The sequence below is a fragment of the Heliangelus exortis genome, chromosome 14, assembly GCF_036169615.1.
Source record: "Heliangelus exortis chromosome 14, bHelExo1.hap1, whole genome shotgun sequence".
NCBI classification, from domain to species: domain Eukaryota; kingdom Metazoa; phylum Chordata; class Aves; order Apodiformes; family Trochilidae; genus Heliangelus; species Heliangelus exortis.
The window spans coordinates 3,977,594-4,001,591 of NC_092435.1; the positions used below are offsets into that span (position 1 = coordinate 3,977,594).

At 50.4% G+C, this 23,998-nt stretch overlaps 2 protein-coding genes across 6 annotated transcripts in view; both read right to left on the reverse strand.

Annotated features, from left to right (window-relative positions):
- The window catches only part of NLGN3 (neuroligin 3), a 43,016-nt gene extending 29,260 nt beyond the window's left edge, over positions 1 to 13,756 (reverse strand). Inside the window, exon 1 of one of the 3 annotated variants that reach the window (XM_071757399.1) lies at positions 13,640 to 13,756. The gene's annotated coding sequence lies outside the window, so the exon portion shown is untranslated. The remainder of the gene's footprint in view (positions 1 to 13,639) is intronic. The other 2 variants (XM_071757400.1, XM_071757401.1) reach the window with 2 other exon arrangements.
- A 4,133-nt stretch (positions 13,757 to 17,889) lies between these two features.
- The window catches only part of MED12 (mediator complex subunit 12), a 33,356-nt gene continuing 27,247 nt past the window's right edge, over positions 17,890 to 23,998 (reverse strand). For 2 of the 3 annotated variants that reach the window (XM_071758254.1, XM_071758251.1), the window contains exons 41-44: positions 23,264 to 23,423; positions 21,139 to 21,300; positions 20,904 to 20,985; positions 17,890 to 18,305 (exon numbers count right to left, since the gene is read on the reverse strand). In XM_071758254.1, coding sequence (XP_071614355.1) covers positions 18,262 to 18,305; positions 20,904 to 20,985; positions 21,139 to 21,300; positions 23,264 to 23,423 — 448 coding nt within the window. In that variant the 3' untranslated portion in view covers positions 17,890 to 18,261. The remainder of the gene's footprint in view (positions 18,306 to 20,903; positions 20,986 to 21,138; positions 21,301 to 23,263; positions 23,424 to 23,998) is intronic. The other variant, XM_071758253.1, reaches the window with a different exon arrangement.

Here is a 23,998-nt window from a genome sequence, read left to right on the forward strand (position 1 = left end):
AACCCCCATCAGATACAGCAGAATGTGTGAAAGGTCAGCTTATAAAGACACATTAAGTAATTTCTCTCCTTTCAGCTCATAAAGGCATGTCGAGTAATTATACTGCACTTCTCCAGAGAAACCAGTTCATTTCCCAAAAGATTTGGACCAGCTGAGAGAGGCCTCAGGAGACCAGCGAGACCACCAAAAAGCCTTGGACATAATCCTGAAAGAATGGGGCTAGTCTAGACAAGATACATCAGAAGACACAGCTTTATAACATTTAAAGGCCACAGCAAAAAGGGACAGAACAGTCTGATATTGAACTTTGTGCTAGGTAGGAGATGTTAGGGATCCGTGCTAGGGAAGAAGAAACAAGTACACCAAGAAAAGTTAAAGCATCCCTTGCAAACCTGCATAGATTTGCTACATGGTAGATGAATGGACCTCAGCACCCCCTCCAGCCCAGTCTCCTACACTCCTCATGACCCTAGCTGGCAGCTCTGTCCCTGTCCCCACTTGTTCTGCATTTGTCACCATCTGTGCAAACTACAGCCACCTTGGTCATGAAGCCTTCAGCATTCAGGACATTCTGACAGAACAGAACACTTAGGAGGCTTCCCAGCACCACAGAGCCCATTGCATCTTCTCTCCACTCTGCAGAGGTCTCCCCCAGAGTCTGGTGCCCCTGATCTCATTATCCTCCTAGAGGCACATCTACACGACCTTCAATAGGCACCACAGTTACTCTGATGTGACTGAAGGAAAAACAGTCACAAACCTCACCCTTGTTTACTTCAAGTGCTTCAAGTGACTTGCCTTTCCTAACTTCTACCCACAGCACCATTAATATTTAAAGTAAGCTGAACACTAGAAGCCTATGAGATACTACTCTACACCTCTTTTGCCTTGTGGAGGGCATGAGAGACTGCATGTCAGTTAAGTTCCTCAGTGCTGCAAGAACATACGTGGGACAGAAGCTCTTTGACAACTCCCAGACATGTGCCAAGAGCCTTGAGAGCTCCCATTCAGAAGAGTCCCTAGAAACAGACAATTTCAAGTACCACTTCTGCTTTGGTGCCAATGTCTTCCTGCTGCAATATGGCCTGTCCCCATTTGCTCCATGGTCTTTAACAAGATTGCGATGAAGAAGCCAAGCCTGCCTTGGGAAGGACACAAGGTGCAAAACAGACCCTGCCCTTACCCTTCTCTTCATCTCTTTCAGACATTTTTAGTGTTAAATGCCAGCACACTGTTCCATGCTCTGCTTCAGAAGGCACACTACACAGCAGGTGAGCTAGCCTGGCTCATTTCCAAGTCCTGTTTAGCATCAAAAGACCCGAAAAAATGCAGGTTTTTCAGTTTCACTGAGCTGAGAATGGTGATGCTGCTGAAGGACAGTAAGTGAGCACTGCAGTAGGGACACTGTTGAGGTCAGCACCCAATACTGCCAATGCAGGCAGAGAGAGCCTCCATAGAGGACCCAAGGACAACTCTGCTTGAAGACCTGGGTTCTTTTGGAGTGGGCTACATGCTCACCTTGAGCTGGTGTAGATATCAACTGAGGTTTCTATTCACTGCTTCTGTGGAATCTGGTGCAAATCTAAGGCAGGGCCACAGCAAACAGCCAGCAGCTGGTGTATGAGCAAGAGGTTCTTCTGGGATAGATCCTTGGCTGTGAAGAGGGAAATAGCAGCAGCCTCTTTGTGGACTGCTCACTATCCATGTAGCTCATTGACAGCTGACGGAAGTAGGCAGTTTTATGCCACAGTTTGGGTAGAAAGAATCTGGATTATCCAACATTACAGCTTCCCTGGCCCCAGCATTAAGAGATAGTGGCTGCTTTTCTCTCCCTCACCTTGCTGCTTCAGTTTCAATTTACAAATGTTTCCCTGCAGGAACAGAGGTTAATGAGAGCCACCGTCTAAACAGCAAACACAATGTTCTGGCCTTGGCATGGCACACTTGCTCCCTAGCCAGAAACACTGTCAGGAACAGAAGAGAGCTTGATCCAGTCCATAAGATCTCAAGAGAATCCAGAAGCCACTGCGACTCAGGTTGCTGTGCACGCTGCAACAGCTGGATCCCAGCCTGAACGTGCCTGGTCTGGCCTGGCAGGACAGGTGACCACGGGGCGGTGCTTTGTGGTGTTCCCTGAAGATGGTGTGAGGGGGTGCAGGCTGCTCAGTGCTCCCCAGCCCCGCCAGCACCTTGGTCACTGCTGCTCCGGCTGGGCAGGGTGAGGGTCCGGGGGAGCTGTCCCTTCAGCACCGCTCCGCTCCGCCGCCTCTGCCGCTGCGGGAGGGGCGGTTCTGCTCCGAGCAGACCCCCAGGACAGCCCTGCAGCACACACCTCCCAAAAGGAATTCCGTATTTGCAGGAAAGGCTCTCGGTGTTTCTCGAGCTCCGGTGGGCTGTTGGTGTGCCAGCCGGAAGAAGTGTGGGACATGCCAAGAAAACTCTGCATCAGCTGCGCTGGATAAGGAGCCACCTCACTGCCCTCTACAGCGTCCTGGGGAGGGTAAATGGAGATGGAGATGCAAACGTCTTCTCCCTGGTAAGCATGGATAGGATGTGTGGGGATAGTTCAAATCCGCATCAGAAGAGCAATGTGTCAGGGCATTAGGAAGCTCTTCTTTACCAAGAGGGTGGTCAGATACTGGAACAGGCTTCCTAAAGAGGTGCCATGGTCTGGTAACCACAGCAGTAGTGGATCAAGGGTTGGACTTGATGATCTCAGAGGCCCTTTCCAACCTGGCTGATTCTGTGATTCTCATGCCTGTCACTGTTTTCAGAGGCATTTGGACAATGCCCTTAACAACAACCCTGAACTGGTCAGGCAGTTGGACTAGATGATTACTGTGGATCCCTTCCAGTTGAAATACTCTGTTCCATTCTATTCTATTGGAAACAACACTTTGTAAATAAATGGCAGAATTACTCTACTGTTTGCTTTGTGTGGGCAAGTGACTGACAATGCAAAAATGTATCAGCAGAACCCTGGAATTTCCAGACATCTATTCAGGAGTGAACTGACAGACAGTCTACTTTCAGCCTGCCCTTGGCACCAGCACAAAGTTCATGCCAAGACAACTTGATAGCTCTTCAACACATCACAGACAAGGACCAGGCGCGTACTTTAAGGAAATATAAACTCACTCACAAGTCTGAGATTAACACTAAGCAGCTAGCAACTGGACTACAAATCTCACCCAATGAAGAGGAAGCTGTTTGCACAAGCAACATTGCCCTCACTTCCTTCTCCAGCTTTGGAAAGCTGTGCACTGACATTATGCCAGCTGCTCATAACCACCCCCCTCACATCTGCCAGAGTAATGGCTCCTATGTCCTTTCCCAAACATCCACCTCTGGAAACTACTGTGGCTACCAGGGGCCCTGTTCATTAAGTTAACATAGATCATTATGACTAAACCATGTTAGAGAACAATTACACAAGCACAAGGCTCTTTTCGGAGCAATAAACTTCTGAAACTCTAAGCCCAAACAGATTCTTATTTCTTAAGTTAGCAAGAACAGGATTGAAATTTAATAAAGAGAGGTGACTTCAGTGACCTAAAGAGGCTGTGTCAATGCAATCACACCCCCATATCTGAAATGCCCCAAACTAAGCATCAAGTATGAAAACCAGCTGCTGATGTAATGGCTTTCTATGAAACTCTCTCATACTCCAGTCCCTCAAGCTCTATTCCAGGCACCCAGCCATACAAAGGACATGGACCTACTGAACCAATTGGGCCACATAACCGTTTACACAAAGCCCTGTCCTACCTGAACTACCACCTGAGCAAACAACAGGTCAAGATGTCTCACGCATACTCCAAGGAAATCTGAGAAAACATCAGTGGCTGCAGGCAGGCTGAGTGCATGTACAGCCAAAGCTTTGCATGGACTCATGGGGCCTGGAGGAGGCTCAGTAAATGGAAGGAGGTGGGCTGGGCAGAGAAGAACTGACTGCAGCTTAAAATACAAAGACTTCCTGCAAATGTGACTACAGAGGGTGGGCAACAAAACCCAGGAGTGCTTTGAATGGGAACAGCTATACTCAAAATAAATTGTTAAGAATTCATTTTTACCAACTCTAATCAGGAAGCCAAAAGAATTTAATCACAGGTTGTAAACCAGACTGTGGCTGTAAGAACCTCCAGTTTCAGCAGCAGAGCTGATAAAGGATTTTTTTCTTTACTGACACTTGCCCAAAGCACCTATTTCTTCCTAAAATCACTGTCCACCACTCTTCCATACCTCAGCAAAGCTTTGAGGGGGAGGGTGGATCTACAGAGAGAGTAAATCCCTATACAAGGCTGTGTATGGGCCATCCCCACAGAGCCACTCCTCTGGGGTTACAATGCAGGCATCAGGGCATGCATGCTCCCCACAATGCTAGAAAGTTCCAAAAATTGCAACTCAGCATCAAACTTTCCTCACTGCAATGTCCTTGGTGGCAATGCTCAAGAAAGCTGTCCCAGGAGATGGTTTACCTCCACTGTCCACACTACCTCAACCTTGTTATAACAGTCCCTACTTCCAGGTGAAACACCAGACAGGCTCTGCACAGACCCACAGACCCAGAGGACAGGATGCAGGGCAGTGCCACCCCAGGGAGATGCCTTGGCTGATCACCAGCTCATCACTCCAACCAGAGGTGAGTGAGCCACCACATCCTGCCTGACACAAGCTGCTGAGTTGTGTGTTAATGCCAGTACCTCAGTCAAAGTCCAGACAGTTTTTTGACAGCCAAGACAGTGCCAGGGAGGCAGGGCTTTCTATGGCCAGCAAAGAAAACCCAGACAGATCAATCATCACAGCTTTGCCATGTCAGTGCCCCTTCTAGGCCCAACAGCATTAGCAGTGACCCCCCACTCCATGACACTGTGGCTTGCCTGGGACACAGCCAGCCCCAGTGGCAGCCACCACTGAGGACCAGGGCACTGCTCAGTCCCAGCTCTGCCACAGCGAGCCCAGGTGACTGGTCTCTTCATCTGCAACAAAGGGTTGCTCTCTACAAAGCATTCAGAGGTGGGAGACTCAGAAAGCTCTGGACTGGGGCAGGAGTAGGTGAGCTGTGACCACTGGTAGAAACATACCTGGAGAACAGAGCACAGACTCGTGCAGGATGCATTTGCTAATGCTAAAACATCCGTTCCCTCTGCTCCTGCCAGCAACTGGGACTCAATGGAAACATCAAGAAGGGAAGATTTGAATGTGGAGGTGTGAAAAGGCCATCACTGCTGGAAAGCACCATGGACTTCTCTGTCCACAATGCTTGACCTCCCCACCACCCAGCTTGAAGCTGCTGGTGGCAGAGTGCACCAGGTCCCCTTCGCTTCCAGCTGCGCTGTGCCCCTCACCTCCACAGGGCAGGGGAGACCAGCCTGAGGGCAGCACCTCTCAGCAAGGCTCCTGCCAGCAGCCAGGGCTGCACACCCAGAGCCAACATGACACAGCGTCAAGCAGCCATGTCCTGCAGCAGCCACTGCTCCTCCAACATGACGTCAGCCTCTGCAAGAGCTGGCAGGCAGGACATGCTGTGCATGCTGGCCAAGATGCTCCCAGACACTGCCTGGCTCTGGCAGACACCGTGGACTGTGTTCTTCACCGGCTATGGCTTATCTACAAATTGAATTTCACACTTGCTTGCTCCAGAACAAGGCACAGGTGCTGAAGAAGCCACCCTCCCCCTCCACATCTGTCTTCCCCCTCACCACTCCCCACTGCTGAGTGTGGTCACCAAAGATAATAGCTGGTGGCTGTGGAGGAGATCCTGGGAAAAGTCACTGACTCTGCACAGCCAGCTCAAGGTGGAGCTGCCATGGTGCTGGCTCTGCCCTCCAGGCTCAGGCCAGCAGCAGGGCTAGGGGAGCCTCAGGGCCCCTGGTGGGATATTTACCCACACATGCTGCTGGCACAGCATGGCATCCAGAACACCCATCTGCAACTGAATGAGATAAAACCCCATCCCAGAGTCAGTGTTTTCCCCGGAAACCCTAAAGGCTTTCCCAAGAACTATGGAAATACACGGATTTGTTACATGCTCCAGTGAACAACTTAAAGAGTTCATTTAGATGTCATAGCCAGAGATCACCATTGTCACAGGTTGTGCAGAAAGCTGAGGGCCCAGACAGATACAGTATCAGTCACCTTGGAAGGAACTCCAAGGTTTAGCCCAAGCTCACAACAGCCTCTACTCAAGAGAAGCAGCCTTCTCAAGCAGGGAAGCCTGCCCTCAGCAAGAGCTCTCAGCTGCTTATGTTCCCAAATTGAAACCAAAGCTGGGGTCACTAATAAGATGAAACTGCCTGGGCTGCAGGGTCAGCCTTGCAGTCAGGGCAGCTCTGCAAAGTCTGACTCTTGACTGTGAATCCAGAGCTTGAGAGGGACTGGAGGCCAAGCAAGCCAGCAGCAAGGAAGGAAACCTGTTCAAATTTAACACAAAATGTATTTTATATTTTCACTTGTAGATTTCTACTATATTTTCCATTTTTAAGCAACAAAAAAGCAGAAAGCCTAAACACTCTGGCAATAAAAAAAAAAATAAATTAAAAAAACAAACAACAAACTAAAACCAAATCTTTAATCTGTTTTACTGTAAAGGCTGCCCAGTGTTAAGAAACAAGCTGGTCCAGAGTAAATCAATGTCTTGTCACTTCAAAAGGAGGAGAACAAGATGAGAAAGGACATACAGGCAAGCTGCAAGGACCACTGATGCCATGGAAAGATTGCTTCTAGTCCCAAGAAGGTGCTCATGCTCCCTGCAGCTTCTCAGAGGTCTCTGAGCACAGCTCTGCCTCAGCAGATGCCCACTGTGAAGCACCACTCCTGGTGGACATGGGAGCTGGTTTTTGTTACCAAGAGCAGGTAACCACTTGCCTCCTTCCTCCTAAGGTCATGAGCATCAAAGTACATCAGCTCCCTGACCAAGTATTCAACCTCAGATCTCCAGGTCTCACAACAGAGACCAAAATGGCAACAAGATCCCTATGGCTGCAAACCAAAGGCAGATTCCAGTTCTGTAATTGCAAGGACACCATTGTGTTGGCTGGATACTTCCTTCAGCCCTCATGGATAGAGCACTCCTGAATGTCATGAGGATGGGAAGCAGTGTCTTCTTTGTCAGCTTCAACCTGGCTTGGCTGTCTCCCACCCAACGTCCCACTAGCCCCTCAACTGAGCTGGGGATGAGCTGGGGACCCAGATGAGCTGGGGACCACTAGATCCCTAGCTTATCTCTCCATACTCCTCTCCAAGTCTACTTCTCCCACAAAAAGAAAACTTCTCCCAGTCTGAACCTCTTGTCTTTCTGCTGTCCTTGTACAACTCTGGACTGCTCAAGGAGTGGAGAGACAGCTTTCTGGCACACCACATACACCAAGGTAAGGCTGAACTGGACCATGATGTGCAGCAGGACATGAGTTTTTCTCATCTGGGCATAAAACCAGGAATAAAACCAAGACCAGTGTTTCCCGGTGTGTGTGAGAACCAGCAGAGCCAAGGGACAGGAGGAGAGGGAAGTGAAGATCAGATCCCCAGTGATCCCATGATGCTCACCACATGCAACAAGTACCAGGGAACTGGGATAACAGTGGAATGAAACTCCAGATCTTCTACCAGCAAGTCAGGTGGGTGCCCTGTGTCCAGGGAACCAGAGGAAGCAGAACAGCCAAATAACACAGGAGGGAGAGGCTATTGGCATCCATTTTCAAACCAACCAAATTAGCAACTGCTCAGGAAACAAAAGTCCTTCAAAAGTCTCCAGCAAATGATCCTGGGATGCCAAGGCAGAGGATCAGTGCTTAGCACAGGTCCCATATCTCCCATGCACTGCATCTCCAACACATGGGGAGAGCATCCCACACCCTCAGAGAGGAAGCAAACTAAAGCAGGCATCTGTCACCCTGTGCCAGGCAAACTAACACAGAACTGGATGGGGATGAACTCAGTCTTCTTTATCAAAGCCCAGTGCTCCCTCCTGGCTCCACTCTCTGGTAGTCAAAATAAAAATAACAGCCCAAACCAAGGGTTCATCTTGTTCTATACACTTTCTTGCCAGTAGTCAGAACCATGAGCAATTTGCAGCTCAGCAGCAGCCCAAATCATATGTGGACATCAGTGTATTTATTGGTTCTGGGGTAACCTGTTGTCCATCTGGAATTCATCCTTTTTTTTCTGGAACCAATGTAAGGTTTCACTGTTCACAACACCTTGTTCTAAGGACTTCTGAAGTTTGAGAGCATGTCTGTGAGAAGCAATGTCCCTCCTCCTGTTTGGAATCTCCTGCTAGCTTCATTTCATGTGATCTTGTACTTGGAAAGAAACATTACATCTTCTCTCCTAGCCACCTGAAGACACATCTTATCCATCTTCTGTTGTTTCTTTTCCCTGAAGAACCCAGTCTTATTAACCATTTTTTGCACTGAGGCTATCAGACCTCTGACCATTCCTGCTGCACCTTCCAGGCATTTGACTCCACAATTAACACCCACAAATCTCTCCTGATCTCCCCTGGGCAGCTTGAGAGACAGAAAAACAGAGCAACCCCTGTGTCCTTCTGCATCACTGTCGCACAAGTCCTCAAGTTGCTCAGTGGTGCCTGGAGTCATATCAGGGTACAGGGATGAAGTGAAGACAACCAGGCCCACACCTCACCTCCACAACTCCTTTAGTGCTGGGTGCCAGCACCAGATTGACGTAGCCACCTCCATGGTGACTGGCAGGCAAATACTTTGTCCACACTGCAGACCTGGGCTGCTTCTTCCCCCCCTTTAGGGTAGCAGTTAATGAATGCCTGATGAAGGCAAAGTCCCTGAAGCCTATGATCAGAATGCCAAAGAGCACTCAGCAGTCCCTCTTCAAGCCCATGTCAAAAGCCTTCCTGACCAACCTCTGCCAACCACCCTCATCCTCAGAGAGACACAACAGATGAGGCACAGATCCGAACAAGGGATTGTGCACAGTACAGGCCCTGTAATATGGTCTCTCTGCAACCTTTCCCAAATTTTGTCACCTGCTCTGCTGGCATGGCCAGAGCTTCAGATCTGCTTGGCAGGACCTTACAGGATACACTCACACTGAGGTGTAGTTTAAAAATGACAGATGTTACTCCCCTGTTAGGCATTCTGCAGTGTCAGGAACAAGGCTTCTTTAAACACATCAAGAGTTTAGGCCCATCTGGTACCAACCAGGCCTCTGGTTGATACCCTCTACCCCCACTGTGGGATAGGAAGGAGAAAATCCACCTAAAGGTTCATTAATTGAGAAGAGGACAGGGAGGTTTTCATTCCCCAATTATGGTAACAGGCAAACCCAGACATACTCAACTTGGGAAGAAAACAACCTAATTTAATCTACCATGAGAAAGGGAAAACATGACCAGATCTTACAACCTCCCCACTCACCCTTCCCTTTTGCCTGGGACCAAATTGCTTCACTCCCACCGTTCCCTCAGTGGTAGAGGGCAATGGAGAGTGAGAGTTCAGGGTCTGTTCACCACATTGTTTCTGCTACCCCTTTCTCCTCAAAGGCAGAACTCCTCACATCCTTCCTTGCTCCGCAGGAGCAGAGTCCCTCCCATGGGAAAGAGTCCTTCACAAACCCCTCCAACATGAGTCTCTCCCATGACGTGCAGTTCCTCAGGAACAGGCTGCTCCAGTGTGGGCTGCTCACAGAGTCAGGGTCTGCCTTGGGAACAGTCACCTCCCCTCAGCACAAGACCCTCCCCAGCTGCAGATTCACATCTGCCACTCTCCACGATCTTTGGCTCCACATCTGCCCACCTGTGACACTCCCTGGCAGCAGCTCCATGTCTGCCCACCGTGATCCTTCAAGGGCTACTCCACTGCTTCTTCAGGGACTGCTCCACTGTGCTCCTTCATGGGAGACAGCTGCCATCTCAGACACCTTCTCCTCTTCCTTTCTCACCGAGCTTGGTGCCTTTTGTCTGGCATTGCTCTCACCTCCTCCTTTTTTTTTCTTTTTAGTTTTTGCAGTTTCATTTTCCCTTTTTTGAATGTGTTGATCATATAGGTGCATCCCGCTGTCTGTATCTTCTTGGCCTTGGCCAGTGGTGGGACCTGAAGTAGAACCAGGGGAGCTTCTGACAGCTTCTCACAGAAGCCACCCCTGTGCCCCCCATGCTTCCAAAACACACACACAGAAAACTTCAGGAGCTACATGTACCACACAGGACTCAGCAGCTGCAGACAGAAGTTCTGTGTCTTTCCACCACTTCCACTTCACCCCCTCTTCCCCTCAGTCATACCTTCCCCAGGGTCTGAATTATATTGCTTCTAACTGCCATCTCTAGCAATTACAGGACTTTTTATTCATCTTCCTCACACCTGTTGCACAATCCTGCTGAGGCCACCAGCACCATGTGCTGGTCACAGCCTGTTCCTGCCCCCAGCTCCAGGAACCATCATATTTGAAGACCACTGGACCATTCAGTCCACCATGCAGCACCACTCAGCTCTGCCAGTCTTCTAACTCAGCTCTTCTCAAGCACCCTGGCATCAGGATCCACCTTGCCTCCTTCTGCTGATGTGCCCCTGCCTATCTCCCCTCCATGACAACCCAAGAGCAGTGCATGCCCCTGGCTGTGGCTGTGGTTGCAGGTACAAATGCCAGACCCTGAAAACATTCTGTCAGCAAACATTCTTCCAAAACATTCTATCAGCAATAGCCAATAACAGTCAGGGATCTGTCTGGGACCCCATGGGAAGCAAATAACAGTCCTGTCCCTGTGGCACTGAAAGCCCTATGGACAGAGCCAAACTGTCCCTGCCTCATCCCTCTGCACTTGGTGTACAGTCCCAGGACTACGGATACTCACCCCTGCCATGAGATTTCACAGGTTCCTCCATAGCTTGTGACCAGACACACACACTCTCCATGTTTCCATCTCCACCACTTCACACCACCTGTTCAGTCTCCTGTTACTGGGCTCCTCCAGCTGACACTCGGCACATCATGAACACCCCACACCAGTGTGTGCAGGACCACAGCTACTCCTGGATAGCCAAAAGGGCTTCCTTTCTCCCCCTGTCTGCTGTGCAGAGTAGCTCCTATCAGGAAGAACATGGGAAGATGACAGCAAAGTGCTTGGGAGACAGCTGCAATTGGGGAGCCTCTGAGCTGATGCTGCTCATGGATGGTTTAGACGGAGCTTAGAGACTCAACGACCCCAATGTCCCATAGACATCTGCTCTCCTAAAACCTCTCCTCCCTTGACGTAAAGACAAGGCCAATGAGGACCTGCCAGAAGATTTTGGCAGTCACTGTCTTCCTGTTCTTGCTCACAGACTCAATGTGATCCTGGTCAAAAGGCACCTGGACCAGGTCCCCGTCTGTGTTGGACCTAAGCAGCCAGAGCAGACCCCACAGAAAGCCAGGAGGGATGCAGCCACCACAGCTGGAGCCTCAGCACAGAGCTCTGCCAATTCTCACACTTCCTTCTGAAGCCTTGGCAGCCCCTCCCCACAGGCAAGGCTCTGCCAGCCGGCACAGCAGCAAGGATCACAGCTCACAGGCTCTGCCCGCCCTCACCGCCCTGCTCATAAGCCCCTTCACTCCAGCTCTTTGGGAGAAAAGCCTCTACATTTGGTCTGGGAAGGAGACAAACACAGATGTAAGGTCCATAGCAACACCCTTGGCATGGGCTCAACCTTTCTCTCCAACAACGCTGCCCTAGATGCACACTGCATGTTGAACATAGGCGGCTGGAGACTGAAAGACAGTAGCATGCAGACTCTGCCAAGATGGACACTGCAACTCCAACTCCTCAGCAAATGGCTGTGCAGCACCCACATGTCAAGGTCCAAGGGCAGTCCTGCATATCGGTGGCTTTCACTCGTGCCCTGGTGCTCTGGAGGTTGAAAGCTGCCTGTTTGCAGGTGTCCAACCAAACTCCACATCCTGACTGCACATGTAACCATGGCAACTGCACATGCAAGCGCAAAGCCTCAAGCTGGGCTAACTGCAAATGCAAATGAAGCAAACAAATGCACAATGCTAAAAGTGTGACCTCTAAATGTCAGCCTTTAACCATTTTTCAGACATCAGCTCTGCTGGTGGCCACCTGCAGTGTGCAGAGCAGGAGGAGGCCTGCTCCAACGGGGACCTCAGGGCACCCAGCCCTGTGCCAGGGGTTGGCACAGATGCTCTGGTGCAGCATGGGGAGAAAAGATGGCACACACGTTTTTCAGAGCTAAAAATGACCTCTGCCTTGGAAGCCCACAGCTCCCTCTTTGGGGACACATCCACCCCTTAACCAGCTGGCAAATGCCCCTGCTTTCACAGAGCACCCTAGTTTTCAGAGAAAGGAAGAGCCCACCAGGCTGAAATTAGGCACAGTCAGAGCAGGTGCCCATGGGGAGCTGGCTCTGTCAGCTCTCCCTCTGCTCCCGCATGTACCCAGCCCTGGGAGCACCTCCAGACCTGGGCCAAGCCAATAGCAACACCAGACAAGGCATCCTCAATGGAAGGGAAGAAAATCCCAGCACTCCGAGGACTTCATGCCAGAGCCACCTCCTCAAGGGAGGACCATGGCCTCTTGGGATGGGCTGCCAGTGGAGGCAGTGGGAGGCGTCACCACGTGGGAGAACGTGGTCCAGAAAGAGACCAGATGGCCAAAGGCCTCATGTCCCTCATCACTTCTCCTTTCCCTCAGTCCTGAGGGACAGTCCCTCCCGACGTTAACCATCACCTAACACACACCTGTCCTGCTGTGTGGCTTCAAGCACAACAAAACCTAGATCATGCAAAGAGTACTGCCTACAGCCACAGCATGTGCCAGTGGAGCCACTGGATAACCCCTGCACCATGTGGGTCACCCACATCCTGCTCGGGGATGAATCTGACAGCACAACAGAGCCCCTGTTTGACATGGAGCCCACCTCCACCCCAGCTCCACCCTCCCTCTACTCAAGACTGAGACAGGGGAATGCCCCTTCACTCCAAGAGCCCAATGACTAATGTCATTCCACATGCTATGCCAAATAAACAGAGACAAGGGGATCGATCTCCTGTCCTTGGTCTGAGGATGCTCAAGCCAGCAGCCTCCAACTTAGGCAGCATCATCAGGTGCATCATTGCAACCCAAATAACTGCCCCTGTCTGCACCACCACCCCCCCCGATCCTAGGGAGGATCCCAGTCCTGGGGCAAAAGTGCCCGAGCCAGGACAGACCTTGCTCCCCGCGCTTCGTACTGGATCCGATGGGCTGGGCTGAGCCGAGCCGAACCGGGCCAACCGGGTGGCCTCGGGCTGGAGATGTGGGGCGGGGGTTGGGGATGCGGGCGGGGGTCGCGCAGCTGAAGCGGGCGCACAATCCCTCTTTCAGCGCGTCGCTATGGCAACCGGCCGGCTCGCCGCGGCCGCTCATCCGGCCCCGTTAACCCTCGCCGTTACTCGCCGCCGTCGCGCTCGGCTCCGCCCGTTAACCCCTGCCAGGCCACGCCGCGCCCCGGTGCCTGGCCTGTCCCGGACGCCCTACACAAGGACCGGGACAGGACTCTTGCCACTCCCGCCCCAGGAACCCCATCACCGCCGCGGCGACCATCCCCGTGCCGTGGGGCCTGCCCGTTTCCACTCGGCCGCTTTCGCCAGCGAGAGCCGTGTCGGGCCGGCCCGGGCGTGGCGCACTTACCGTCGGGGGCGGCGACGCCGCTGGGCCATGCCGGTGGCTGCAGCGGCTACTTCGCGATCCGCTCGGTCCGGCCCGACGCCGCACCGGGAGCGCGCGGCGCGTGCACGGCGGGGGCGGGCGGAGGAGGAGCCGCACCGCAGCACCCCTTCGCTGCCACTGCCTGCGGCATCCTCGCCCGGTACCTGTAACCGCACTGATCGGGTATCCCACGGCCCCTCCACTGCAGCGGCCAGGCCTGGTACCGCATGCTCCCGGCACCTCCACCGCCCTGGGTGCTGCACTGAGGGAGTGTTGCAACCTTCGGGCCCCACGCAGTCTGGTACTGCGCCCATTGGGCACTGCCACTGACCGCACCTGCACACCCGGTATCCCCCACAGAGATTCCCCCACAGAGGAGAATCATTTGCCGTGGGCATTCTGCACCATCCTGAGTATCTCTGCTGTGCCCTGATCGTCCTGCACCATCGTGGGCATCCAGAATCCTGCCCCACCTTGTACCTGTCCTAACCACGCTGCATGGCTGCCTTCCACACCCCCCTGTCCTGCATAGCCCTGGGCTGTGCTGCCCCGGCAAACCCTACAGCAGCTCTAGGGCCCTACAGCTCTCCTGTCCCCGGCATCTTTCCCCACGGCCAGGGGAGAACCCTCTGTCTCCCCTGCTGCTCTGAAGCACCCAGTTGGTCCACGGGGGATTCACCAGGTACCACTATGGGATTTCCCATCGCAGCCTCAGCCTCGGGGCCAGGTGCAGCCCTGCCACCTGCCCACCCCTTGCCACGCACCATGTTGGGGGCTCAGCAGCCACAACCCCCTAGGCCACAGCAGCACTATGTAACAAGACCCAGCCTTTCCTCCTGGCGTGCCTTTACCCAGCATGGGGATACCTTCCTCTCCCCCACATGGCCTCCCAGCAGGAGCCACCTCTTCTCCAGTAAGCCTCTGATAATGTTGGGGCTACCCTTCTCTTTCAGTCTTGCCAGATGGGATTACTGAACTAATTTGAAATGGCATGGATTTGGGTCCTGTTAGAGCTGTCCGGTCTCTGCATCTCTGCCATACCCAGGGCAGCATCTGCAACAATGTCTGATCTAGGAGCAGAACGTGCAGTTACCAGCAGACATGTCCGTGCTTTCCGACCCCAGTAAGGAGAGCTGGGCTCTGCCTCCCTCCCACTGCTGGAGTTGCAACTCAGATGCTAGCTGGGCTCTGCAAAGCAGTTGCTGTTTGTGCATCTCCATGTGATGAACGGGCAGGTATTTTCACCCTCCCACATGCCATTGGCATGTGCATTGACTCACTGAACATACAACCACAGGGAGCTCCCCACCCTGCGAGGCTGGCTGGGCTTCACCAGTTATCACTGCAGAGCAGAGAGCTTTCCTGTCCCTCCTGCCCCTCCCTCTTCAAGTGACTTTCTTGCTGGTCAGCAGCTTGACTGGTTTGGGTTTTGGCCTGTTTATATGCAAGGTGTGCTGTGTGCTGCCACCCTGCACATCTTTGAGCAGACAACATGGTCCAGCACCCATAGGATGGTTGCACAACCGTAGGTTCATCCACCCTGAGAAGTACCTTAAATGGGCCTTTGCAGGCTGGGCTCCATGCATGGCTCCCAGTGTCCTGCTGCCCAGTAAAACCAGCCTGGGACAGGGCAAAATGCAGAACTGCAGTGGTGCTTCATAACCTGCTCCCCACCATAGGCACCACGTGGAGGGCTGGGCATTTTTATAATGGCTTTGCTCACAGCTTCTGCTGCTTGAGTGGGCAGCAATTGATTTTCTTGTAGAACATCAGCTCTGATGATGGCACCAAGCCTTGTGCAGTCTCCACTTCTCACCATGTGCTGGGTGCACATTGTGTGGCACTGCCTGCATGTGCTGCCTGTGGATCCAGCCCAGGCACCCCTTGGAGCTGCCCCCAGCTCCAGAGTGGCCAGCATCACAGACACTGATCCCACCCTGAACCCAGTGGCCACATCAGGGCAGCTGCATACATTACTCAGTGGGCAGTGTGTGATAAAATGCCCCTCCTTGCCTCTGGCTTTGTCACCATCAGTGTTTATCCCTGACTGGGAGAAGTAGAAGGGCTGGAAGCCATCAGACCTGCTTAAAACTGCCATGGCTCAGTGCTAATGTGCACAGCAGTGGCAGCTGCAAAGCCCACAGCCAGGCTGGGCTGAATAAAATTCCCCAAACACGCCCCATGCTGTGACCAGGTCTTGCTCCAGTCCTCATGTCCATCCTCCTGCACCCATTGGTATCCTCTGGGTAACCAGAGGATCCTGAGAGGTCAGGGGTGCTGGCAGCCCTGGGTCTGCCATTGTGATAGAGCTCTGGGATCACAGACCAAGCCTAGCAAGCAGCCTGCTGGCTGGAGACAGGGGCAGGCTTTTGCAGGAGGAAAGAGTTGGGGAGCCACATTGCTGGGACATACAATAAAAGGAGGGTCCACGTGCAGCAAGCAACTCCACCCACGGAGGGACTAATCCTCCCCTTTAAGCCAGGGAGGCAGGGTGTGTTTTCACTAAATTCCTGGGGCCCTGGAAGACACAAAGCAGACCAGCACCCCAGCCTCACAACAGCTGCTGTGAGGGCAGCACGCAACTGCATCCCTGCCTAGAGCCACCTATGGTGGGGCTGCCTTCTGCCACCATGCCCAGGCACCACTGCTGGACTCCCAACACCAGCACAGCAGCAATCCAGAAGGCAGCATCCAAGTCACTGCTTGGTGCAGGTTCAGCTGTCTCTAGGGACTGGCAGAGGAGCACTTCCCCTGAGGAACCCACCTGCCCCAACTACACATGACACAGAAGAGGAGCTTGTTCTGCCCAGAAACAGTGCCCAGCTTCCCCAGGCTGTGGCTCCATTGGCACCAGGGCACTTCCTACTCACAGCTGTAGCAGGATTGGGAAGGGCAGGTGGGGGGACAGAGAAAAGCACCTCCTCCTGCCCCAGCCCGAGGTCCATAAAACAGGGTACAGCGGACACAACCATGGCCTTGGGCAGAGCTTCCACCTCATGGGTCACCCAGCACAGGCAAACCACTGGCAATGGCCTCCCCTGGGGCATGAAGGAATTGAGAACCAGAAAGGCTGCTCCCAAGCCTAATTGTCCATAGAAAGGCACAAGCAGGGACACAGAGGAAGCAGCCCTGCACACACGTCTGTTCTCATTAATGAGAGTAAGGCCATGAGGCCAGGCCTGCAACGTGGCACAAGGCTGAAGGGTGGTGGAGCTTGCAGATGAGCAGAGCACAGGGTTGGTGTAGTGCCAGGCAGGTGTACTCTTGACATCCTTGCTAGGGGCAAGAAAAGGGCTGAGCTCCAATTCTTGGTGCAGCACAGGCCCATCAGTGAGCATAATGGAACTGCATCCCTCACATTAGTCTGAGTACAGCTAAGGGCCAGAGTCCTGTCATCTCTCCTTCCTCTCCATTAAGTTTGCCTCCTTGCTATGGCCTACCCTACAATTTGTCCATAAGATCAAATGCAGCTCTTTTGTCTCTGCAAGCCTCACCATACCCCACACAAATGGGACAGAAATAAGACACTGGTCAAAAAAGCTAACAGAGGGGCCGCAAGTCAAATGGTCCACAAGCATTTGCTGAGGAAGAGCTGAAGAGAGAAGAAAGGTGCTGGTGATAGCACTTTTCCAGATTCAAAAGACAGCAGGAATGGAGAGCACTAAAGCAGCTTGCTACAGACATGCCAGGAGGCTGCATTAGCCAGGTCAAAATCCGAGAATGCAGCATGTTACCATCCAGAGAGAGCACTATGGCTGTCACAAAGAAGCAGAGAAGCCCTGGTGTTTATCAGCAAAACCATGCTGCAATAAGTTGTGTTATGAATGCACTCAGTCCTCAGCTCCTCCTAGTCTGCAGCAGCACTACCTTGAGCACCTCAGTGCTGGAAAGCTAGGTGTTTAAGACTCAGAATATAACACCCTACACTATAAATTCCTCTCTTTATACCTCTGCCCTGGTGGAACCTGCCACAGACTACTAGTGAAGCTCTTAACCAATATACAAATCTTAGAAAGCTTGCACAACCCTTGCAAGCATGTGAACAACAGCTTATGAAACAAATAGGGAAGAAGGGCTTTCTTTCCCACACCAGACTGTTTAGCAATCCACAGAAGCTGCAAACACAGACATGAGTTCTACTGAGAAACAGATAAAGACCACGTGTAGAGGTTCTGCTGGGCTGTACTGGGAGTAGTGCTGAGGAGGAAAGGCAGGCTCTGAATACACACTCCTTTTGCAAAGTAAGCTCTCTGTATTCTTCTGAGAATGTGTGCAGTATGGGATTCATCTGGTATAAATAAAGTACAAAATTTTACAATGTCTTAATTATTATTTTAACAAAAATACTAAAAGCTGAGTAAAAACTGAAACCAAAGTCGGAATGGAACTATCATCCACAAGGGAACGCCATAAATGTTTGTAAGAAACTGGATAGTAAAAACACTTTCTCTGTACAATAAAACCATTCTCCCTGTGAGAAAGGCAGTGACAGTACTGCCCAAAGACAGAGGTTGGGCGCAGCCCCAGTTTGTGGATCAGACTGAAGAGGCTGTATCCAGTCCACAGTGATGTCTTCCCTCCTGGATCAGGCTGAAGTGCACAGGTCAGTAGCGTCCAAATGGGTTGTTGTTCTGCTGTGTCTGTGTATCTGTTGAGGTCAAGACAAGAGTTACACAGTCACAAGGTCTGGTTCAGAAAAGAGATACCTCTCCCCCATCACCAGCACAGCATGAGGAGTGTGTCACAGACTGTAACAAGAAAAATATAACCTTTATGGCAATCCCTGCTCTGCTTGTCTGTCTGAGCCTTTAGGCAGCAGCAGAGTCAGGACCTCACATTCTTTGAGGAAGAGACATATGTGCCAGTCCCAGTCCTGAATCTTCACCAGAGATCTCTCCATCCCTCACAGTGGAACTGGTGCATCATAACAAATCCATGATAGGAGGCAGCTAGCTGGTTGGGTGAATTTATGGATGAATTATTTCTGATTTTGAAAGAACATCAGCCCTATGAGACTGTACAACACCTGAAGCCACACAAGCTGCACAGAAAGCGTCCAACACTCATCCTGAGGCACACCCAGAAAGCAGAGTTAGTGAAGGTTTCAGAGACAACTATCCTGGCTCCCCATGTGTATTTTGGTACAAATGAAAGACATGCCTAGAGGCATGTCCAGATGGCACTACGAGGGCAGGAAACACGGTAAAGTTATATTCAAGAACATCATGAACTTCCAAACTGCTGGGACTGAGGTTTCATAATGTACAATGCTCACAGTATACTTGGGTACTGCCTGATTAATAAAACTGTAGTTTTTTCCCTGAAACTCCATCAGCACATTTGATGCTAACTCAGACTAAGTAAAAGGGAAAATGTGGAAAATGGAAAATGGAAAATGGCTAGCCCAATCTTCCCAGCTCTGCTGGAAACAGCAAATTCAGGGATACACTGGAGCCTTCTAATGCAACCTATCCTGGACCCAAGTATTTCTGTCCTCCTCCTACAGGCTGTTCTTCATGTCCCGCTTTCCACTCTGTCCCATACACTACAAGAGCACCAGATGGTTCCTGGTGGAACTGATGCAAACCCAGTGAGGGAGCACAGAATCTGCATGCTGACAACACATGACTGCATTGGATCCATGCATCTGTTCCATATGAAACAGACCCATTTGCTGTACAGACAGGGTACAAAAATACAGCTATCTTGCTATATTCGGATTCTTATGTGAGGTCTTCCTTTACTTGAATATCCTGGCTGGGATTCTTGCACAGAATCAAGGTCGTGGGAAACTTAGCACACTAAAACCTGTGGTTTGGGGCAGCTTTTTAAGTCACAAGGACTAAGAATTTTCCATCAGGGAATAAGTATAAGGGCAATTGAGTGCCAGCAGTGCATTGGTAACTGCTTGTGTTGCGTGTCCTTAGTGACACTCGGAAAAATGGTGAGCACTCAGCACAGAACCAAAGCTGCAGCTATGGCTGGGAGTGGTTGTGACCAACACCTCCACCCAGACAGAGGCAGGGATGAGGAAGGTGGCTGCACAGACCACAGGATGTAGGAAATGCCTAGATCCCTCCTACAGAGCAGGGATTGATGTCAGTCCCACATGTAAAAGCTGTACACAAGTGGAGGACCTTTTGCAGCACATGGCTGAACTGCAGGAGGCAGTGAGAAGGCTGCAGGACATTCAAGAGGTAGAGAGGGAGATAGGTAATTTTTTTTCAGGTACACACTGAGGCAAACCCACAGTCTAATCCTAGAGAGCAAATAACTCCACCAACAAACATAGAAAGTAGGGAAGTGAATATAGGTAACAAAGAAAAAGAATGGAAAATGGCTAAGTCAAAATCAGCTACAGGGGTGTGTAGCAAGATGACATGGGAAAACAGTTTAAAATTTGATGAGGGTAGATTCAGGTTATACACTAGGAAAAAATTCTTTCCTGTGAGGGTGGCAAGATACTTGAACAGGTTCCCAGGGAAGTTGTGGCTGCCCCCTCGCTGAAGTGTTCAAGGCCAGGTTGGATGGGGCCTTGAGCAACATGATCTAGAGGAAGGTGGCCCTGCCCAAGCAGGGGGGTTGGAACTAGATGATCTTTAAGGTTCCTCCCAACCCTAGCCTATGATTCTAATTTCACAACCTCTACACCACATAAGATTACATTTAGTAATCTCACACATAATACACAGCAAAAAAAAAAAACCTGTGCAGCCATTACCCTGTCTGTTACTGCAGCCACAGAAGCCTGCAGAACACTGCAAACACAAGTGTGCAGCAACATTTCCCAGAATACTCTCCCTGTCTCCAAGAACTCTTGTCCTGATCACAACATGCACACAGTATTGTGGGTATTCCATCAAGTGAGTGACCCAGAATTAACAGCCTCCCTGTGGCCCTCAGTGATCATCTGCAGCAGAGGAAATACCTCTGAATGCTTTAAAGCTGCAGGCTGGATACTTTCTGAAATACTGTATGACAGCCCCTACAAAGAAGCAGCTCCCTCAGCCCTCTGCAGGCAGCAGAAGGAAGGTATAGAAGGTTGCTCTCAAGCTGGCAAGCACTGCTTGCCCTTGCTGCTGTGCCCCTTTGGGCCAGACATTCTAAGTCCTGATACCACCTCCCTGCCAATGTAATTCATGGCCTCAGACAGTCTGTCTTGGCATTGCTTCCCTACACCAGCATACCTGCAATACAAAACAGCAGGGAGGAGACTAGAGACAGGATCAAGAACACTAAAGCTTACTGGAAAGCTGCTGTTGAAGCTGTCGAACCAGAGCAGCTGTTTGCTGCTGCTGTTGTGTCTGCTGGAGGCCCTGGCGCTGGAACTGCAAAAAGAGAAACGTGGTTATAGCCACAGCACCTGGCTGGCATTCACACAAACCCTGTGAAGTGCAGGGAAGGGAAAAGGGAAGGATGCAGGTGGAAGAGCACTGTTGGATTTGTGCTGGACCATCACATCCCTCTCAGGGAACACTCACAATGGGCTGCTGTGGGGGAAGAGCCTGCATCCCCAACCCTGGGGGCTGGCCCTGAGCTTGTGGTTGAGGCACTGTGGAGACCTGGGGTTGTGGCTGTGGTTGTGGCTGTGGCTGCTGCTGCTGTTGTTGTTGCTGTTGCTGCTGTTGCTGCTGCTGTTGCTGCTGTGAAGACAAAAGAGAAGGGACTGTCAAGAAACTGGGCAATACATCCAGCAACCAGGCACTGGAAGGGATGAAGGAGGAATGATGTTCCATGCAATAATATACCTCATACCATTTTCCTTACAGGTACTTAAATTACCCAAATTCCACCAGGACCCTGTCCCAGGCTGAAAAGTGACAAGTAATACAGGGACAGTAACAAAAGTTGCTCTGCAAGATGAGCAGATGTCAGGAAAAGAACTATAAGTCTACTGGTCAGCTGGGGAATGACTAAGACCAAAAAAGACACAAGAACAGAAAACAACTAAGAGCTACCTCAAGAGGCTGGCTGGTTCATCTCTTGCCTCCTGGTTAAGACCACCAATACTGACTTCACTGAGTATTTGCCTGACTTGTTCTCACATTTTTTTCCATAGGTAGCAACAAAGCTCCTGTAACCTTCCTACACAATGCACTCCAGATCACAGTTACTCATGCTACTGGAATTTTCCCCAATTTCTACTCTGAATCTCATATGTTATGATTTATGGCGACTTCTCATCCTAAGGCCAAGGAACAAGAACAGATAAGGGCTTTTTTTTTGAGACAAAAAATTTGGAGACTTATCTTTCCTCTTGTTTCTGCCTCTCCAACTCAATGTCCAGCTATTTCAGCCCTTCCTTCTCAGTCATATTCCCCAAATATCTATCTTACTGTCCTTCTCTGCCACTCATGCCAGCTGGTATTGCACTTCAGTAAAAACATAGGTATAAAACTGGATGCAGTTCTCCAACCTAGATGTTGACAGGACTAGTTATGGTGAGAATATTTAGTGTTGAACTTAAGAGTCAGCATATACCCAAAAATCTCAAGGTTTTAAAATTACTCTTAATTTTCAGGTATTTTCCCATCTGCCAATATGGTTCTGAACTTAGATCAACAGAAGAATTTCTATCATAAATAGAAAATTACTGAAGTTAACCTTAAAAAAAAACAAACCAAAACAAAAAAACCCCACAAACCCCAAACAAAACAAATAATATGGTGGTGGTAGTTAAGGTTACAAAGGCTGTCTTTTCTACAGGCCACTGCATCATGACAGGTGACTTAAGCACAAGGGGCCTGTTCTGAACCTGGTATACTTCTGATAACACTGCTACTGAGCTAGGAGAATCACTAGTAATTTGTCTGAGGCATGCTCTTTTTCTAAATATGAGGGATGGAGAATCCTATAGGTTTGCTAGGCCTTGTCATAAGATATGCAATTCACCAATTAACCCAAACTATTTCTGTATTTCTCTGTCAATTCAATAAATTTCTGTAATTCCAGGAAATGTACTCATATCCATGTACCATATAAGACCATAATATAAATCCATGGAATACTCATGTCTGTTGTCAAATTCCTATAAATTTCAAACCTAGAGAGATGGGTCAAACAGCTTATGTTGTCTCAGCTTTTCACCATCTAGTGTTAGATATGGAGTATATGGACTGATTCACATCAGATTTCCAGCCATTTGAAACAGCAACCAACACTTATTTTCATCTTGTGAAAATGCAGATATGCTCCTAAAAATTATCTTGTAAGGAAACACTTTACCTTCTCTTGAGTGGGCGCAGGAATTTTCACTTTGTTTCTATCTCTGGCAACAAAGACAGCTAGTTTTCTGCATAATTTCATGGGCTCAGATGGAGCAGGAAAAGGTGGGATGCAGGCCAGAGAGGACTAAACAGACCTCCTAACTTCCCTTAGGTCATACTGTGTGACTGGCAAAAGGCAGTAGAGGGGGTCTCTTCATCAGGCATGGCCAGCTCTAAGACAGGGAGAACTGCCTAGCAAATAATTAGAGATAGCCCCCAACAGAATTGTCCTCCTTCCTGGCACAGAGAAGCAGAGCAAAGCATTGCTGACACAGAGCTGGTAGCTCTGGGCAAGTCTCTTTCAGCTCCAGCAACCTTCCTCCTGTCAGCAACCTCTCACCCTCAGCATCTGCTGCTGCTGTTGCTGCTGCTGCCTCAGGTACTGCTGCTGCTGCTCAGGGAGTATCTGGCTGGGTCGAATTCCTGAGGGTACTCCTTGTGGACCCAAATGATTCATCCCACTCATCATGGGGGCCTGCTGTATTGACTGGTGAGGATACCTGCAAGAGAAAAGGAAAAGCTCATGAAGTAAGAGATCCATGGGCAGCCAGTTTCTTTAATCCAAACCCAACTTCTACTATCAAGACAGACAGCCCCAACAGTCCCTTGCAATCCATACTGCCTCCGTGCAGAAAGGTGAGGTACACGAGAGCCTTTCAAGGAGAGGTTTAATCCAACCTGTTTTTCTACAAGTAATAAGTAACAGTCCTTGGTACACTGTTCTGCATAGTCTCCCTGCAGGATATGCCTACTCAGGAGCAGCAGAAATCCCAGATACAGCCTTTTGGTTATGATCTGCTGGTCAGATTAGAAATCAAAACTATGACTTTTCCGGTTAATTTTTCTCCTACTTCTCAATTCCATCTTTCTCTGGCTGTTAACACTGATTCCTGCCTGCAACTAGGATCTCCAAATTTCAACCTGTTTGTTTCTTCCCAGGACTGAAAGCTGGATAAACACGTTCCCCTGAGGATGTTGTATAAACACAGCACAATTAACAGGCTTCTTTTCAGATTGCTTTTAGGGTTTTTTAAGCACAGCTGGGAAGCTCATGATGAAATTTGAGCTTGTTAGC